We start from the raw sequence: 20,772 nt of genomic DNA on the forward strand, positions 1-20,772 counted from the left end.
AGTACTTGGTCCAATGCCTTACTTGACTAGACAACTCAGGTGCTGGTCTGGACATCTCAGAAATGCTATCAGCATCTCAGCTACCACTTCTTTCTCCACAATGTATTCCAAGTCCCCAACACTCTTTGGGTGAAGAAAGGTCCCTGTCAGATCCCCACTGAATCTTGCCCATCTTACCTTAAATTTTATCCTCTATTTTTATCTACCTCTGAAATAGGGAAAGGTTTCACGCAGTCTACCCTCGTCCCCTCTTAACATCCCCAGCTACAGAGAGAACAGTCCTAGCCTCCCCAGTCTCTCCTCATAGCTGACCTGCTCAATCCCAGGCAATGTCCTGGTGAATCTCCTCTGTACCCTGTCAAGCACTATCACATCTTTTCTGAAGCACGGTGAGCAGAACTTCACATAATTCAGTCTTCAGGGAAGTGATGCCAGGTATTTGGGCCTGAGGCTGAGTTGTGGGGGGGCGGGCACAGGGAGGAGGAAATTGGAACCCATGGCAGTAGTGATCTTTATTTTCAGCTTGTATTAGATTTGGGGTGTGGAGTATGAGAGAGATGACCAGGCTGATGCTGTGCTCTTGGGTTAAGGGGAGAAACAGTGGGCCAATGCATTTGGCTACCGGCATTGGTGTCGGAGGAGGGAGGAAATCATTGGGCCAGGCCTTGGGTCTGGGAACTGGGGGAATGAATGAAAAATCTTAACTTGAGTCCCAGGATTAGGCCAATGATCGGCCAAGGATCATGGGTGGTGGAAAAGCTAGGTTCACACTTGAGGATCGTTGAAGTGATTGGTGTAGGGTTTAGAGATTAAAGCTTCCTGTAGTGACATTAGGAGATCAACAGATTGGTTATTCAGAGAGTTGTGAGCAAGAGCTTTGAAAGGGATTCTGGTGTTTGGGGGGAGGGGGGTAACAAATATTGCCGATATGAAGTGGTTTGGGGAAGTAGGCAGTTCCCAGAAAGATCATTTCATCAAATTCAAGTTCCTGCTGAGTGTCACTCTGTGGAGAAATCCCCAGTGACAGTAGGATTATATGCAAACATCCCAAAAATCTTCATTAACTCTTTCATTCGCACCAAGATCAACTTTCAATTGCAAACCACAGAGCAGATATGCTGCTCAGTTCCTCATTGGTTGCAGCACACTATATATAAGCAAGCCCTATAGATTCAAAATACCCTTCATCACCTCTAACTTCTTTAAAATTTTATTGAGCTACAGTGCAGAATAGGCCCTTCTGGCTCCTCGAGCCATGGTGCCAGGAAATCCCCCAATTCAATTCTAGCCTAATCATGGGACAGTTTACGACGACCAATTAGCCCACCAACTGGTACGTCTTTGGACTGTGGGAGCAAACCCATGCGGTCACAGGGAGAACGTACAGACTCCTTACAGGCGGGTCGGGAATTGAACCTGGGCTGCCTGTTCTGTAAAGCATTGTGCTAACCACTACGCTAACATGCCGCCCATGTGGTAAGAATTTACTTGTGTTTAGATTTCTTTCATTATGAAAATAATTGCCTGCTATAACTATACCCCAGAAGCACTGCCTTACAAGTGCAGGAAAACTGCATTGATTTGCTCTCTGACTTGTTCGATAACCCAATGGTTTGGCACCTACCTCATGAAGTAAGGTTTCCCTCAAACTCTCAGATTTCAACACCCCAGAATCCAAACCTTTACCACAACCCCCCATGCCCAACCCAAGACCCACTATGGCTTTACTTCTGCATTCCCCTGTAAGTTACACTTCACTGCAAATATTTATTGCCTTTTGCCTTACAAGGCGCGAAACGGAAGACTGTGTGGCACGCCACTCCTCACACGGACAGTACGTGGCCGTTGACTCACAAGGAGTTCATCCGCCCTTTGACAGGTCTTGTTTTCAGTCCTGCTGGGTGCCTACACACCCTCCTCCCTGGTTAACCGAAGTGTCGGTTGAGTCGCCGACAACCCGACCGAGACAGGTAGTGCTGGGCTACGTGGTACCAGCAGCAAGGCAAGGCCCTGGCCTGACCACCAGGGCCTAAGTCGACGTAGTAGTAGTAGCAAACATTTATGATAAAGCCATTAAGAAAATAATTAAATACGGCTTGAATAGCATTCATTATAATAGTCTGGAAAATCTGCCAGACTTGCATCACCAAAGTCCTGAGTCTACTGCATTGTCAGAGTTTACTGTAACATCATCACTGTCGCTGTTGCTCTGGGGGATCTTGTCTGTGGAACGGTTTCTTTGCATTCCCATGTAATCATGTTCAGCTCCTTCACTCACTCTGCAGTATTTCCACCAATCCTGTACGCATGTTACGTACCCCGTAACTGGGTTGCCAAACCAGCAGAAATGGACCACTTAGTTGGAGTCTGGATTACTGGAACTAAGAAAGTTTTATTAAAGAAATAAGCAACACAGTACTCTAATCAAAAGGATATAAATGCAACAGTTTAGCAATGATAAAACACACATGTACATAGAACTAGGATAATAGGATCAATCGAGATCTATCGCAGTCTAGGAGTAAATGACCAGTTTCAAGTGACGCAAAGTTCAGTTCAGTTCAGTTCACAGTAATCGCTGTTGTGCCGTTGGGGCGGGGAGAAGAGAGAGAGCGAAAGCGAATGAATATTCAAAATGGATTCCACACAGACCTTCAATATTCCTCGCAGTTAGCTTTTGGGCGAGTCCTTTGTAATGTCTTCTGAGGTCAGCGACTGTGACCCCTCCGTTCCAGATACGATCGTTCTTCTGCGGTGAACCTGGCACCCAGGCAAGGGCGGACACACACACCAGGTTCCCGCCCGACCGTATCTTTCCACCCTGTGTGTCTATGGCTGGTCCTGCGACCAGACCTCCAAAACTCTCAGCAACTTGTGGGGACACGCCACTTCCAGGGTCTCTTTACCTTGTGGTGTCATGTGTCTGTTGCCTTAGTGAACTTGTCCCTTTTTATCCCCCTGCTGGGGTATCGCCTGTCCATCAAACTTCAAACAGTTCAGGGTTCAAAGCTACCGGTCTCTGACAATACTCGGAACCGTGTCTCCTTTCGGTAATCTCCCTCGTCTCTCTCTTATTAGCACCTTGCATGTTCCCCATTGTCCTCTTATCGGCATCAATCTTCTGATAACTGGTTCTTTTGTCACATGCATCACACCTGCTTTGACCTCACCAGAATCAGCAAAGTGAGGCAATTTACATACCAATCAGTGATTTTTTTTTGGTAGTGAAAAATCTCATGTAAAGTCAGTGTACATTGATAGCAAAATGGTTAAATTACTGGATTAGCCTAGCGATCTGGACTAACAGTCTAGAGATCTGAGTTCAAGTGGCAATGGAGCAGCTGTGGAACTTAAATTTGTGTAGTAATTTGAACCTGGGCTGGGAATTGGAACTGCTTTATTATTGTCATAAGTACCACGATATAGTGAAAAGCTTGTCTGCATACTGTTGATACAGTTTAAGTCATTACACAATGCATTGAGGTAGAACAGAGTAAAACAATAACAATGCAGAATAAAGTATAGAAGATACATGCTGTGCAAGTAAACAACAAGGTGACTGATCATAAAGAGGTAGATTGTGAGGTCAGGAGTCTATTTTATCATCCAAGAGGACCGTTCACGAGCTCGACGAGGGAGGGGTTGATAAAGAACAACAGATGCTGAAATCTGGAGCAACAGACTATCTGCTGGAGGAACTTGTAGGTGAGGCAGCATCTGCGGGTGTGAAGGATTTGTCAATACTTTCGACTGACACCCCTCATCTGGACATGAATTAGATCAGCAAGAAAAACTACTGGATTGTCATAAAAGCTAATCTTGTTCACTAACATCATTCAGTGGAGGATATCTGCTATCCTTGTCTAGTCTGGCCCATGTATGGCTCCAGATGGACCCATTGTGCTGGGGATGCACTGACATTACAAAACTATGTGTGGCTGTGGGGTGCATCAGTAGTCTGAGAGAGAAGTGTGCGATTGATCAAGAGTTGCTGGTTGAACTGAAATGTTTATGCAGTTTTGTGGCACTTGTAAAAAACCTGCTTTTATTTTACAAGTTTTTGTCACCCCTACTATTCCTTTGTCTTTGCAAATAAAAAGCTCTCAGACATTAATAAAATACATGCTTCTACTTGAGAGGGATTATGGTTACACACCTCCTATTTTACTGCTACTTTGATGTGTATCCATATTGTGCACCATGAACAATGGAAACTGAGATGCCTTTCCCCGACTCCTGCAGAACCAACTTTCATTGGCTCAGCTCTGGTGAAGGAGAGTTTAGGAAGTGATGTGGGCGATGATGACAAACTATATTTTTTCTTCAGCGAGGTCAGCAAGGAGTTTAACTACTACACTAAACTGCGAGTCTCCAGAGTTGTCAAGATTTGCAAGGTAATCAATCAGCTGCTGGGAACAATTCTCAACAGTACCTTTCTATTGGGACTTTGTTCTCAAATTCACTCAGTGACTCCCTCGCAAGTAAAAGACGCGTAATTAAAGGTGTGGTAATCAATTAGATGCAACTTAATTTTCTTGTATTTTTTTGTCAGCTCATTATATTTTAGACAATCATAAGATTTCTTTTGGAAGTGTGACATGATAAACATATTATGAAGATAAACCCGTTCTCCTTTAAATTAGCAGCACCATGAAAGAAATCAGAATCAGACACAGGTTTAACATCACTGGCATATATCATGGAATTTGTTGTTATGCAGCAGCAGTACCTTGCAATAAATAATAAAGCTGTAAATTACAGTAAGTATATATAATATTTTTAAAATGTTAAATAGATGGTGCAAAAAGAGAAAAAAAAAGTCGTGATTGGGTGTTCATTGGTTCAATGTCCATTCAAAAATCTAATGGCAGAGAGGAAAAAGCTGTTCCTGAATCGTTGTGTATGTACCTTCAGGCTCCTCTACGTCCATCCTGATGGTAGTAATGAGAAGAGGGCATGTCCTGGGTGATGGGGTCCTTCATGATGGATGCCACCTTTTTGAGGCATCGCTCCTTAAAGATGTCCTGGATGCTGGGGAGGCTGGTGCCCATGATGGAGCTTACTGAGTTTACAACTTTCTGCAGCTTATTTTGATCCTGTGCAGTGCCCCCCCCCCACCCCTCAATACCAGATAGTGATGCAGCTAGTTAGAATGCTCTCCACAGTACATTTACAGAAATTTGGAAGTGTCTTTGATGACATACCAAACCTTCTCAAACTCCTAATGCCTTCTTTGTAACTGGATCAAAGTGTTTGGCCCAGTTTAGATTCTCAGAGATGTTGACACCTAGAAACTTGAAATTGCTTACACTTCCCATTTCTAATCTTTCTGTGTGAACTGGTGTGAGTTCCCTCATCTTACCCTTTCTGAAGTACACAATCAGTACTTTGATCTTATTGACTTTGAGTGCAAGGTTGCTGCTGTGACACCACTCAACTAGCTGATATATCTTGCTCCTGTACACCTTCTCATTAGGAAAATATCTCCATAAGGCATTCCCAGTTTAGTCAGAAACCTGTAGCAATATTTGAATATGTGGGCCATATATGGAATGGTGTGCTGATGGGGTAGTTTGGCTTCCTTCTCTGGGATGTGGCTTTGCCCGTAGGTGAGGTTGGGTTGGATAGAGGAAATGGTCTCAGTTCCAGCTTCACAAATTCGCTTTTGAAGAACAAGGAGAGTCGGTGCCAAGGGTGAAGCTGAGCTGCTACAGCCCTGACGTGTTTTCGTTAAGTGAAAATGGACATCAGTAAAGTGGAGAGATGAGACTGCAGTGCAAACACAGAGTGTGCTCCATGCAGGCACAATCGCAAACTGCCAGGTAAACACAGCGAGTGTCACCAGGTAAACACAGGGAGTGCGACACCTTGGCAGTATTGCTGACTGCCAGGTAAACACAGCGAGTGCCACACATAGAAAGTATTGTAGACTGCAGGATAAGCACAGAGAATGTTTCAAACTGACAGTATATCTAAAGCAGACAGATGGGTTACAAATCAGCCATGATTAAATCATACCTGACACATCTGCACACCACCATTAATACAACCATGATATGTTACTGTGCTATACACAGATAATCAATGCAACTGTTAAAGTGAACACTCACTGTGCCACTTTATTTCTCAGAATCTCTATTGACCTTTGTCTGCAGGGTGACATTGGTGGGCTCAAGAATCTACAGAGGCGGTGGACAAGCTTCCAGAAGACTTCACTTATATGCCATGATCCTTCCAGCAAGCTTTACTTCGATGTGATTCAGGATGTCTTTATGTTGCAGCGCGACATTGGGAACTGGACCAGTACTGTGTTTTATGCAGTATTCAGCTCACAGTGGTAAGTTTAAAAGTGTTTGCAACACTCTGGGTTCCCTTCTTGTTGTGTGGTGTCCTGGACAGGAACATGAAGTAACAAAGATAAGCAGCTTTATCAAGACGGAAGCCTTAAATCACAAGGAGGAAAAGGGGTGTGAATGTTTGACCTGCCCCTTGCCGCCTTCCTACCTAAGTAATGACAGCTGTGTACAGTACTTGACAAACCCTGTAGTGGCTGCTTGAGAAAGCAAACCAAATCCGCCAAGAGACTGAGTGAGGGAATTGACACTGTATGTGGCAATACTCATTTACTTCTACCACGCCCCAACCCACGTGGTAAATTACCATAATCTATTATAAAACACACAACACAAAAACAAAACAAATAGACAGAAAATAGATACCTGGCTCCTACAAACCCTTTAGAATATAGAAACATAGAAAATCTACAGCACATTACAGGCCCTTGGGCCCACCATGTTTTGCTGACCATGGATTCTAGAAGCTGCCTAGAATTTCTCTGTCACAAAGCCCTCTATTTTTCTGAGCTCCATGTACCTATCTAGGAGTCTCTTAAAAAACCCTATTGTATCCGTCTCTACCATCTTTGCTGGCAGTGCATTCCACACACCCACCACTCTCCTTTGAGATCCAACTGAACCTCAGAGTTCAGCAGATTCTCTCCCTCTGCTGGCATCACTGGCAAATGCAGAACATTTTGAGACTGGTCCTCATGGGCCATGATGATGACACATTCCGGAAAAAAAAGCTAGAAATACACTGCAGGTCGGGATTATCTGTGGAAAGAGCAGCAGTTAAAGTTTCAGAAATAGGGCTAAAGTGAATGCTGGGAACTGCAAAGGCACCTTAGGGAGCAGAAGTCACTATATGCTTCCAGTCTTCAGCTAGAGGATTTTATATGATCCTTGTGATCTTGGGTTAAGAATACCAAAACACTGGAAAAAAAGCTTGTCAGCAACCTGAAGTGCACTCCTCTGGTTTTCAGAAATAGTTGTGAAGTAAATATTTGAACTGAGATTTAGTGCCTCCACCTTTCCATAAAACACCTCAGCAGCAAACCTTATCTTCAGGGAAAATGATAATAGAGCCGGGACAAGTATGATGTGAGAATTTTCTCCAGGCAAAGTGTTCTTGCAGCATGGCAGCACCAACTACTTGGCTGGGAAAGATTAAAATCTTAACATGTCTGCTAAGTGGCAACTCCCAGAATTGTTGCTATAAGCATGATGAGGTCTAGGTCTTTGTTAGCCTCCCCGCCATCACCACCCCCTCCCTCCCCAAGCAAGCTCTTCTCACCCCTGGTAGAGGGTGCCATTGCTTGCATGCACATTGTGCCAGCTGGAAAATGTACAGCACGCTCTCCATGTTAGCTGAGACCATACACTGTGATTCCAGCTAGTTAGTGGAGATACAAGACACTGCAGTTTTGAAATCTGGAGCAAAACAAAATGCAAGCTGCTAGAGGGACTCAGCAGGACAGGCAGCAGCTGTGGAGGTGAATGGATGGCTGATGTTTTGGGTCAGGACAGAGAGTGTAGAGGGAGGACAGCCAGTATTAGGAACTGAGCAGGACGGTGTAGTGGGCTGGTAGGTGATAGCTGGAACCTGGGGGATGATAGGTGGGGAGTGGGGGAATGGCACAAATAGAAAATGGGGATGATGAGTGAAAACCGCCATCGTGAGCTCAAACACAAACTAGGGGAGTATTTCACTTACCTAGCCCAAAGCTAGGTTCCTTTACATTACAAACAAGTTTTCTGGCAAGCCAACAAATGCCTCAAAAGATTTCACCAGCTTTTGTCTCTGCACTGTTTTAAGTGGATGAAACATCTGGAGCAGAAGTGTTTATGCCTGTGCCCTCTCAGAAACAGCACTGTCCATTTCTTCTGCTCCATCTACAGGCAACTCAGCAATTCCCTGTTTGTATATCCTGCCTCTGCACTAACCCTGTGGTGCCACTATCTGACATGAGAGACTTAATTAGAGAAGTGTCTTTGTTTTTCTTTTGTCTTATTCCTCTACTATTGCTTCTTGGTTAACTGGAAAACACCAGGAGATGGTTGTAGTGGGGTAAGGCTGCAGTAGGTGGAGTAGGCTAGACCATCTGCACATTGTAAGCCATTGGGAGTAAATAGACCACTGGTAAAACAGTGTCCTGAACCTTGTTGTTGAACTCTGGCATTTAGTTTACATGCAGCTCTCTTCTGCCCCATTCTCATTAGCTCTGGAGAAGGATTTTGGAGGATTACATCAAAACTTCAGGTATTAGCTCCAGGAGAGGTGTAAGCATAGGAATGGAGAAAGATCTGCATATAGAAATACGTATTTTGCTTGGGTAGTCCACAGCCAAGCTTGAGATGACGTTCAGAAAGGAAGTAGAATGGCTGGTAAAAAGATGGGGAGTGCAACAACTTGAGCCTCAGGATGGACAAGACCAAAGAGATGATTGTAGTCTTTAGGCTGACCACAAGCTGACCACTTCTTATGATACAAACACAGCTCCTCTGGCAATACAGGTCCATAATTCATTGGAATTAGCCCCATGGGTTGATAGGGTTGTAAAGAAAGCTTTTGATACATTGGCCATCATAAATCAAAATATTGAGTACAGGAGATGGGATGTTATGTTGAAGTTGTACATGACGTTGGTGAGGCCTAATTTGGAGTATTGCATGCAGTTTTGGTCACCTACCTACAGGAAAGATGTGAATAAGGTTGAAAGAGTGCAGAGAAAGTTTACAAGGATATTGCCTGGGCTGGAGGACCTGAGTTATCTGGAAAGATTGAATAGGTTAGGACTGTATTTTTTGGTATGTAGAAGACTGAGGGGGAGTTTTGAGAGAGGTATACAAGATTATGAGCGGTATAGATAGGGTAAGTGCAAGCAGGCTTTTTCCACTGAGGTTGGGTGGGACTACAACTAGAGGTCATAGGTGAAGGGTGAAAGGGAAACATGAGGGAAACCTCTTCTCTCAGAGGGTCGTGAGAGTGTGGAATGAACTCTGGTGTATGTGGTGCATGCGAGCTTGATGGCAACGTTTAAGAGATGTTTGGATAGGTACTTGTATGGTAGGGATACGGAAAGCCATGGTCCCAGTGCAGGTTGACGTCAGTAGGCAGTTTAAATGGTTTGGCATGAACTAGATGGGCCGAACAGCCACCTACTGATCTGCTGATGTACCTCAGTGTGTATATGTCGAAAACACAATGACAGTGGTAGGTGCATGGCAAATGAAATAGCTGGGCTAGGAGATGGAGAAATGGCAATTTTAACACGGTAACTTCAGCCCACACAGTATTGCCTCCTTCATCGTGGGTTTTCTCCGGGTGCTCTGGTTTCCTCCCACATTCCAAAGACGTACAATTAGTGAGTTGTGGGCTTGCTCTGTTGGCATCGGAAGCATGGCGGCACGTGCGGGTTGCTCAGAAAAATCCTCCCTGGCTGGATTTACTGTCCTCCCTGCAGACAATGCAGTTCACTGTATGTTTTGATGTACACGTGACAAAACTAATCCCTCTCAAAATTCTAACTTTGCTGATGTATTTTTTTGTTTGCTGTTTCAACTTTAGGAGCGATTCTCTGTCTGCAGTTTGTACGTATGACATCAAAAGTATCCATGCAGCCCTGGATGGACCATATCTAGAATACAAAACTGACTGTTCTGCTTTTGTTCAGTATAAAGGTCAAGTTCCATTTCCAAGACCCGGCTCGGTAAGGGACATGTATTAAGTAAATAAGAATGAACTGTTCAGATTGGATAGCTGTTGCAGTGGCGCAGCTGGTGATCAACCCCAGTTGATCAAAAGATGGAAGTGCAGTAGGGTTGGAAGTATAGAGCAGATTTGAGTAAATTTATGAGACATTAATTTTTAGCTTTTATTATAGAAACGTAGAAAACCTACAGCATAATACAGGCCCTTTGGCCCAGAAAGCTGTGCCGAACATGTCCTTACCTTAGAACTACCGAGGCTTTACCCATAGCCCTCTATTTTTCTAAGCTCCATGTATCCATCCAGGAGCCTCTTAAAAGACCCTATCGTTTCTGCCTCCACCGCTGCCACTGGCAGCCCATTCCACACACTCACCACTCTCTGCATAAAAAACTTACCCCTGACATCTCTGTACCTACTTCCAAGCACCTTAAACATTTGCCCTCTCGTGCTAGCTATTTCAGCCCTGGGAAAAAGCCTCTGACGATCCACATGATCAATGCCTCTCATTATCTTGTACATTATTGTCAATATGTTTATTAAAAGCACCAGCACAATTCTTTATACACTTAGTGGCCTCTTTATTAGTGATAGGAGTGGAATCCAGTGTGGTCTTCTGCTGCTGTTCAGTGCGTTGTGGGTTCAGAGATGCTCTTCCGCACACCACTGTTATAAAGCATGGTTATGTGAGTTACTATCACCTTTTTGTCGGCTTGAACTGGTCTGACCATTCTCCTCTGAGCTCTCATTAACAAGGCTTTTTTACCCACTGAGCTGAAGCTCACCAGATGATTTCTGTTTTTTTGCACTATGCTCTGTAAACTCTAGAGATTGTGTGTGAAGATCCTTCTGAGGTACTCAAATCACTGTGTCTGACACCAGCAATCATTCCACGGTCTGAAACTAAGATCCCATTTCTTTCCCATTCTGATGTTTGGTCTGAACAACAACTGAACCTCTTGACCATGTCTGCATGCTTTTATGCATTTTGTTGCTGCCACGTGATTAGTTGATTAGATATTTGCATTAACAAGCAGGTGTACCTAATAAAGTGCCATGGAGTGTTTGTATGCACTGACTGAAAAGGCAATAGCACAAGCAAACAGATTTTGTCACGGGTGCATATCCACTATTAGGAACAGAAGTAAACTATTTACCGTTCAAGTCTGTTCTGTTGTTCAGTGAGATCTGTATTCAGGATCTATCCATTGCCTTAGTTCCAGCCGCTTTCACAACCTTGTAAGTTCAGTTAGCATCTCCTGTTTTGGTTGGAAGAGAGTACACTCTTACACAACTTGATGCTGTAATGCTCCTCATTTTCTCTATAGAATGTCTCAGTGAGATAACTGCTTGTAATGGATTCTTCCACCAACTGAAAACGTTCTCCTCTTAGATCCCATCAGTTCCTTTAAAAACAATAAAGCCTAGATTCTCTCATCCCATGTTCCCTTTTCTATTGCAGGAATATGTCCAATTTATGTTTCTTTGAGATTTAACTTGTAAAGTTTTATGCTGTGCTTTTTTCTTAATCAGTGTACAATGTGGTGTCCAGAACTGCAGCAAAACTTCATTTACTCCTACTCCAGCATTTAATTATGAAGGTTAATGTCTCACGAGCATTCTGATTATAGTTTTTTGGACCACAATATTTCAGTGTATATTGACTTTTTAATCTGTTGGGGCCTCCCTTGTCCCTCATTATGAGCAATTAAAATGTGCTCAGATCTATCCTTTTAAGACCAGAATGGCTGATCTCATATTGACCTACATTGAAATTCATCTGCAATAATCTAGTTCATTTGTTTAATCCATCAGTGTGTCTCACTCGCATTTTATATTCTACTTTATGTTGTATCATTGCCATCTTGGATTTGACATTCTTTACTTTGTTACCTGAGTATCTAAAAAAAAATGAACACAGTACCTTCCAATTCAAATACAATAACCTTTATTTCTATTTTCTGTTTTTGATTGCTTAGCCATTGTCTTAGCAGGTTACATAATGGGTTAAAAAAGTTGTTGTAGTGGCCAAACCAAAACAATTGCCGCTGACAGTGACCTTGCGGATTTGTTATACCCTCATGACATGTCTTCACTCCAATAATGATTGATCCAAAAGTTGAGGATATGTAGTCAATCCTTTATTAGCAATTAGCAAACATACAATCTTGAAGCGGTGAAACTTAACAGTAAGTTAAGCATAATTGAGCATTATTGAGTGGTCAGCAAAAGACACAACATCCGTCAGACCCCAGCTACTACAAACTGCGACAAGCAAAGCACGAATATGTGGCTTAGTCACTTTGCTTTTACCACGCCCCCGCTCATGTGAGTAGATACCATAATAAACGTGCAACACAGAATACAATACAGGTAGGGAACAGATTCGTGCCCCTATACCTGTTATCTGATATGCATTCTGTTTATATTTTGTATAGGCCAGGAGCTGGAGTCATTAAAATATAGTGACTATCATTCCTCCAGCTAAAGTAGCATACATCATTAAAGTGTCAACAGTGTCTGATCAGTAGTTGTCGCACTTTTGAGTCAAAAGGCAGTGGTTTCAAATCCCACTTCAAACATAAAGTGAGACTTGAACCCTGTGCTGCACTGCTAAAATTACTATGAATCATTAACCACGGTGCTGCAAGAAATCCATGGTACTAATTCTGAAGAAAAGCAGAAAAGTGTACATAGTGCTCAGTTCAATATTTGATCTTTTGTCTTGCAAGTCTTTCTTGCTTGCCTGCTTAATTATTCTAATAAAATGCAATTTAGTTCATTAAATATGACCCTAAACTTAAAGCACCATTTCAGTCTCATTAATCAGTTCCATTTTCTCAGGTTAGCACTGTACATTATTATACAGTCTAACAAATGGATCTATCATTTACTGACTTCTATCTTTTAATTTTCCTCAGAGGAGAGCAAACTTCATATGTAGGCATGTACTTCATATTATCAAAACGATAATGCCCATAAAAGGGCAAACAGATTAACATAGTAGAAACACAGTCAATAAAGAATTAAAGAATCATGAACTAGTATCTCTGTGCATGTTCATTTATCCACTAGTGTAACACAGAACATGTGAGTACAAGCATAACTGAGCATTTGGAGTGTGCACATGAACATCTGCACATAATGGGCAAATACTGTATACACTTACATGCACGTAAATGACATATTGATATACACAAACTTTTAAACGTCTTTTTCTCCAGCATACAATTGCCAATTTGAAAGCTAACACTGTCTAAGCTTTGTTGGAGAAAGAGCAGGATGTAACAGTGAAAATCCAAGCTTTTTATTATTCTCTCTTGCCTTCACAGTGTATCACTAACTGGCATAGGAACCATTCAATTGAGAGTTCACTACATTTACCTGACGACGTACTGAGTTTCAGCCGAAGTCACCCTCTCATGCAGCAAGCTGTCTACCCAATGAATGGTCAGCCAAGGATGATAACCAGAAATGCACAGTATTCCAAAATTGTCGCAGTGCAAGTGAGCTCAATGGATGGAACTTATGAAGTTCTCTTCCTTGGAACAAGTAAGTGCACCTGCTACCTTTTGAATTAGTTTTCTTAGTGAGTAGTGCTAGAAGCAGCTGGGAAAACAACAGATATTAGTTGGAATCTCAAGACATCCTGACAACCTAACAAAGTGAAGATTGCAGGTGGTGTTAGGAATCTGCAGGCATAGGCTTGACTGTGCCTCTTTTTGATTATTTTTGTGAAATAACCTTGCACCTAATCTTTTGATTATCCTTTGGTTTGGAACTGATGATACGGCAAGTACCAAACTTATTTCTCAGACTAGGACAGTGGTAGCATTATTTGTCATTGTACTAAATTATTTTATTGAAGGAAATTTATACCTAAGTGACCAAGGGCTTGACTTGATCGTCTTCTGCAAAACTCTTGAGTGAATTTCATGCTGTCATTTTCACTAGCATTTTATATAAATGAATTATTCCACATGAACTTTAAGGCCAGTAAAGGAACTCATCTGAGGATGATTAGACCTCCAACACTGTGCAGAAACGGGTCCCAACTGTTCTCCCACCATTTCTTCATTTGGTAAAATGGTGGTTGTCCATTATGTCCAACAATGACAGGAAAAGAAACACGTGCTGGAGAGTTTTTTAAAGTAGAGAAGTCGTTGCACTGGGGTAGATCCACTCCCTTGACCTCAGAAATCCAGGTTCAGTGGTATGAACAAGCATCACAAACTGGGCTCTTCCTTGGTTGCAGTGGATGACCATGATGTCTTCTGTGCCTCTAACACTTTGCTCTCCATGGGGCGTTGCAGTACTGCCTTCCTGGCTGTTGTATCTCACTATAGATTTCATCTGCCAAGTCTGCCGGAGTTGACTTTGCATGTTAGGACAAGCATGTCCCTATCTCACCAGGGTATGAGGCCTTCGGCTGCCCTCACATGGATTAGCCCACCTGTCGAAGCAGTGTACCTGGGTGTAGCCACTGTCGTGATCAAGTGGCTGCTTGGAGCCACAACTGAGAGCTGAGTGTCTAGCGGAGGACCAAAGGTGAGTGAGCTGCCCCACAACAAGTCCCTTCACCAGAGGTGCTGCCCCTCTCTGGACACCCCATATATCCCAATTTGGTTAAAACACTCGATTACTTACTTACTTACTGCCTGATATTCAATTGGCGTTTAGGGCAGCAATGAAGGTCCTCCATCTGTCTGTCCATGGCCATCTCTATTGTGCCCCAGTTGAGGTTCAAGGTCCTCATTTCTGCCTCAACAGTACAGCACCAAGTTCTCTTTGGTCTCTGCATTTCCATCCCCCTTCGGCAGTCCAGTGAAGTGCTGTCCTGATGGCGGAGTTGGCTTCTCCTCTCTTCTCATGCCCAATCCATCTCCAATGTTTCCTCATGATGGTGTGGCCATGTCTTGTTGGTGACACTAAAGGAGTAGGACGTGGGTGGAGAACTTTCTTGGCCAAAAGATACGGATGATCTTCCAGAGGACGGTGGTGTGAAATGACAACAGCTTGACAATGTCCCTGTCTGTCATCCACCAGCAGTCTGACCCATACAGGAGTGCGGATGGGATTCCTTATTCCCAGCATTGGAATGTTTCCTTCTACACTGGCAAGAAAATTTATTTTAACAGGACCATTTTTAAAAAAAAGTCATCAGCCATAAAGATTGGCTGGATAGCTAAATTATATAGCAGAAGAGGGTGGTTTGTGTGCACCTTCCTAAAGTCCACAATGATTTCCTTGGTCTTTGCCACATTCAGGCTTAGGTTGTTTTTCTCACGCCAATCACCAGCCGCTCCAGTTCCTCACTATACTCCGTCTTGTCATCGTTCTTGATGAAGCCAGCCGCTGCAGTGTCCTCTGCAAACTCGATAACACAGTTTGAGCTGGATCCTGTGACACAGTCGTGCGTCAGCAGTGACGTTGTAAAAACATCAGGCTCTGTGTAAGACCTGGGAGAGAAAGGACGACTATTTCTGGGATAAAGGGAATGAGGTATGTTGTGGCATGAATGAAGTCACTGGAGAATAGTACTGGTCAACATGAAGCATCCTCTTTATTTGACAAAACAAGATGCAACAGGCATCATATTGAGCAACACACACAAAATGCTGGAGGAACTCAGCAGGCCAGGCAGCATCTATGGAAAAGAGTAAAGAGTCGACGTTTTGGGCCGAAACCCTTCGGCAGGACGGTAGAGCATTATCTGTATATTGAGACCCTTTCGATAGGAAAGGTCTGCTTGGGCCAGACCTACACAACTTTTTATATGGTAGAGATCAAAGACAAATTCAGGACAATTCAAACAAATCTATATTTACAATGCTTCTGTTGAACTACACCCCCCATTCTCACCACTCTCCTTTGCACCCATTCTACAGACACACACATACAGACAAATAACGTATTTCAATCAGTGTTGTCTACCCATTGTTCAGAGTCGCATTTTACATTTATCTTCACTGCACATTCAGATTTGAAGGTTGCTCACTGAAGACAATATTTGCTTTATGTCCCAACTCCAAAATCGTCCTAACAAGATAGAAAATGAGGCAAAGAACAGAACAGGTGTGAACAAATCATTTCACCACCACTGAGCTGCTACAGGATTGGTGCTAGGCCTCAGCTTATTAGTCTTATCAAAGACAAGGTGCTTATGTGTAAAACATCAAGATCTGATGTTGATACAAAGCTGGGTGGCTGTGTGGGTTGTCAGGAGGACCAAGGTAAGTTCAGTGAAGGAAACAAGCATGGCAAATTGATTGTTACGTATAATAACAAAGTGAGCTCATTGTAAAGGCAGGAAAAAAATTAAAAGTAGAAAAGATGTTTTTTAGAGACTGTAATGTGTTTATGGTCAGAGGAGATCTGGTTGTCCTTTTACATAAATCTCTGTAAGTTAACATGCAAACAATCAGAAATGTAAATTGTATATTGGGCCTTTTTGAAAGAGGATTTAAGTACAAGAGTCGAGGTATCTTGCTTCAATTACTAGGGAGCCCTGGTGATACTACTCTGTGCTAGGTTGGTCTCGTACTAAAGAAAAAAAGCATACTTACAAAGGAGGAAGTGCAGCAGATTACCAAATTAGCTCCTGGAATGGGGAGAGATTAAGCAGAATGGTTTACTCTATCCAGAGTCTAAGAAAATGATTTTATTGAAAATGTACCAAATTCTTAAGGGATTTCACACACAAATTGCTGGAGGAACTCAGCAGGTCAGGCAGCATCTATGGAAGTAAATAAACAGTCAACGTTTTCGGCCTAGTTTTTCAGGACTGAAAACAAAGGGGAAAGATGCCAGACGCCAAGGTTTGACAGAGTTTGAGGAGGGTCTTACAGTGTTTGACAGAGTAGATGCAGAGTTAATACTTTCTCTGGCTGACTCATCTAGAAGTGGGGCTCACTATCCAGAATTCAGGGTCGGCCATTCAGGAAAAATAAACTTCTTCACTCAGAGTGTGGTGGAACTTTGGAATTTTTAAATCCAAATGGCTAGAATTCTCAGGTCCTACCACTCTCCTACATAGCAGGTATAATTTGCAGTGGCCAATTAACTTGCCTTATGGGAGGTCTTGGGGATGCGAGGGGAAACTGGAGCACCAAGAGACAACCCATGTAGTCACAGGGAGAACATGCAAGCTCCACGCAGACAGCGCTGGAGGTCAGGATTGAAACCAGGGCACTGAAGCAGAGAGGAAGCAGCTCTACTAACTGTGCCACTGTGAGGCACCACAAACTGTTGGCAGCAGTGGTAATGCATACAGTAATATGTTTGTAACCTCATTGCCTAGTATATTCCTTTCTCTACCATTGCTATCAAGTCAGGAGACCAACCTGAGTTTAATGAGAAATGTAGAAAGACTTCAAAAGGATAGCAGCAAAGTTCCTCAAAATTGTGCCAACTTGATCAAACTACAACACAGAGTTAGTGTTAAACAGCAAAGACAGCAACCGGTCAGGTCAAATCTCAACGGTCCTGATCATCTTGATGTGAATGGTAACAGATAATTAAACCCTAGGGAGGAGGAAGCTTCTACAGCATCCCCATTCTTAAAAGTGATTCGGCTGCAAACAAGAATGAAGCATTTGCAACAATTTTCATAAAGGAGTGATGTGCGAGTGATCCATCTTTACTTCTACATATTATCCCATATTGTTACAGAAACCAAACTTCAGACAGTTAGTTGACTGTTCACCATTAAACCCTGAGAACACTGTGTACAGATGTGGCAGTGTCACTTGACAACATCCTGTTCTCCAGCAAACTATTACCCATGCATCCGGCTTCCCGTCTCCAAGCAGCTGATGAATCCAAAGGAGCGGCAGAGACCGATACAATTTGGCACCAACAGTATCACAGGAATTGCTAGTCAGCCTTTAAACTCAATGTAGGACTGCCTTAGGGATGCCAGCTTCTGATTTTTCTTTGGAGTTTACTCCCAAAGCTTCCCCCATGAGTGGGTATAGCAACAGGGCAGCAGGAGTTAGAGGTCAGAGTTTTTTTTCTACATGAGTTGCCAACTATGGTTGATGAGCCCCATCTGTTCAGAGCAAGGCAGCAGTGATCTGTCTTTGCCACTTCTCCCATCAGTAGAAACATTTTGCTGGGCTTAGTAACGAAGCCACATGTGAAGGCCAGGAGCTGGTTTTGGTTGTTAAAGGCTATTTGAGACACACGCCACTGGGAGCATTTAATAGGTAGTGGGAGGAGCTCATCCCCTCTACTGCACTTGCCCTGACCACAATTGGCTATGATAACCTTAAGGAACAGCTGTTCCAGTACATCTACCCAATAAATTGGAAAAATTGCCCGGGTGCATTCCATCCACAAAACACTTGACAAATCCCGTCTGTCTTGTTACATCAATGTAACGGAGAGATTCAGTTCTGTCAAGCAGCACTTATTCACTTGTAACCTCATTAAGTTTGGCTTATACTGAGGCGTACTTGGTCCGACATTCCACAATGGGCTTGGCCAAATGTGGACCACATTGGTGAACTCCAAAGAAGAGAAAGTGACTCCCTTTGATATCAATCACTCTGGTAAAACAGAAGTCAGCGGGCATCAAGAGGAATCCAATGCTGTGTCATTCATTTCATGAAGGAACATGGTTATGGCTGTTGAAGGCCAATAATCTTATCCCCACGATGCCATTGAAGTTCAATAGGGAGAACAGGCTTTGGAGAAGGATGGCAGGTATCACCTCCATGTTCCTTACAGGTTATAAGCTATCCCAACATTACCATTCCTTTATTGTTATTGGAACTTCTAACCTAACAGCACCATGAAAATGCTTACTGATGGGTGACAGTGTTTCAGGAAGAACCATCATATTCTAGTTGGAGGTTATCTAGGGAAGGGTAGCAAGGTCTCACCTTCCTAGTTGAATCACCTAAGGCTGATCTGTGAAGCTGAGTAATGGTGTTGCAGTGTCCTTTACTCTTCTGAACCAACTCTTCAGGTTCAATAAACTGTGCCTCTCTATCTCCTACAGATGATGGTCGTTTGCACAAAGCTGTATTGGTTGGTTCTCGCAGTTATATCATAGAGGAGAAGAAATTATTTAAAAATATTCAACCCATTCAGAATCTCCTTTACTATAAGGTATGAAAATAACCATAGGATTCTAATTTTATCCATCTGATTCTGAAGATGTGGGAAGGCAATCCAATGTCCAGTTTTTTTTTGCATAAGAACAGCTTTTTTTTTGTCTCATCTCACTCTCCTGGACTTGCTGTGAGGATAGAGTCAGCCTCTGATTATCTTTACTTGAATAAGTATGTACTCATTATAATGTCCATGACTTGCTGATGAAAGGATGGCCAACTTATTGCAAGTGAGATATTTAGAGATCGGCTACACACATGGGCAAAAGAATAACCTGGACTGAAACATTTGTCAGCAGCTGAAAAATCTGTAGTTTTGGTTGTAATTCCATATGGCTTCAATCAGGAATATCCTCAAAACATAATGAGTTACAAGGAAGTATTGAAATTCCTAAAAGTTCCATCTCTACAAATAGACTGATTGTTGGTGAGATAATTCTTTATTCATATTTGCTTTCCTTTATCTCCTCTGAGGCAGCAGTTCCTACACCCTCTGTCATTGCATACGCCCAGGTTCCCTGTAACTTATAAGCCATCCTGACCTTTATCATTCCTTCTTTGTAACCAGAACTTCCAACTAAACAGTACCCTGAATACACTTTCACCAGATGTTTCAGGAAGGACCATCATAACCTCACTGAAAGTTAATTATAGAGATGGACAATAAATTCTCACCTTCCCAGTAATGCCCATGTCCCAAAAATGAAATTTGAAAACAAGAATTACAGTCAATCTCAGTGGTCATGAACCGGTTGAGAGGGAGGGAGAGAGGGATGGAAAATATTATGCAGTGGCCATTGGATGAGGGTGTCGAAGTTCAGTGTGATGCCATTCAGTGGGTGAACAGGTTCAACACATAGAATTGCACCAAGGTCACGCACATCATGAGAAAAGTGATCACAAATGAAATAAAGCAGCAGGCCCCACCATAAACGGATGAGAGATTGTGGTGTGGTTCAGCAAAGATTAACTTTGAAATAGGTATCAGTCTGATCTGATTATATCTAGCATTTTCTGTTTTTATTTTAGTTATCAACATTCTCATTACTCTTGCCCAGGGATTTCTTTATGTTGGTTCTCCCAGTGAAGTTACTCAGGTTGCAGAGGCAGATTGTGAACAGTACAAGACCTGTTATGACTGCATCTATGCCCGGGATCCCTACTGTGTTTGGAGTAAGTCAGCATCTCGCTGCAAGTTATACAAGAAACATCCTTTGAACAAGTAAGTACATGTTTGTCTGGTTCTAAAGCAAAATTAACGGCACAAAATTGAACCACATGGGAGAATGGGTGCATTTTCTATTATCAGTTATTCCCACATATCTAATACCAGACTGATTTAGCCAATCCAAAGACACCTGAAATTAGTAGAGTCGAACAATTGGTCTAGGAATGGCTACTTCTATTGATAACACGTGTGAAAACTTTAATTTAGAAGAATCAGAAACTGGTTTAATATCACTGGCATATGTCATGAAGGTTGTTGTTTTGTGGCAGCTGTACAAATAAATGGTGCAAAAGGAGAGGAACAAAAATATGAGGGTAGTTTTCATGGGTTCATTGTCTATTCGGAAATCTGATGGTGGAGGGGAAGAAATGTTGAGTGTGT

The 20,772-nt window shown here is 42.7% G+C and overlaps 1 protein-coding gene across 2 annotated transcripts in view; it reads left to right on the forward strand.

The window, feature by feature from the left end:
• The window catches only part of LOC140200386 (semaphorin-4C-like), a 79,262-nt gene that overhangs the window by 49,241 nt on the left and 9,249 nt on the right, over positions 1–20,772 (forward strand). Inside the window, exons 7-12 of one of the 2 annotated variants that reach the window (XR_011886613.1) lie at positions 4,243–4,394; positions 6,156–6,337; positions 9,907–10,048; positions 13,380–13,599; positions 19,052–19,161; positions 20,193–20,385. Coding sequence is in view for 1 of the 2 variants with exons in the window: in XM_072263646.1 (XP_072119747.1) it covers positions 4,243–4,394; positions 6,156–6,337; positions 9,907–10,048; positions 13,380–13,599; positions 19,052–19,161; positions 20,222–20,385 (970 nt within the window). In the remaining variant the exon portion in view is untranslated. The remainder of the gene's footprint in view (positions 1–4,242; positions 4,395–6,155; positions 6,338–9,906; positions 10,049–13,379; positions 13,600–19,051; positions 19,162–20,192; positions 20,386–20,772) is intronic. The other variant, XM_072263646.1, reaches the window with a different exon arrangement.

The sequence above is a fragment of the Mobula birostris genome, chromosome 7, assembly GCF_030028105.1.
Source record: "Mobula birostris isolate sMobBir1 chromosome 7, sMobBir1.hap1, whole genome shotgun sequence".
NCBI lineage: Eukaryota > Metazoa > Chordata > Chondrichthyes > Myliobatiformes > Myliobatidae > Mobula > Mobula birostris.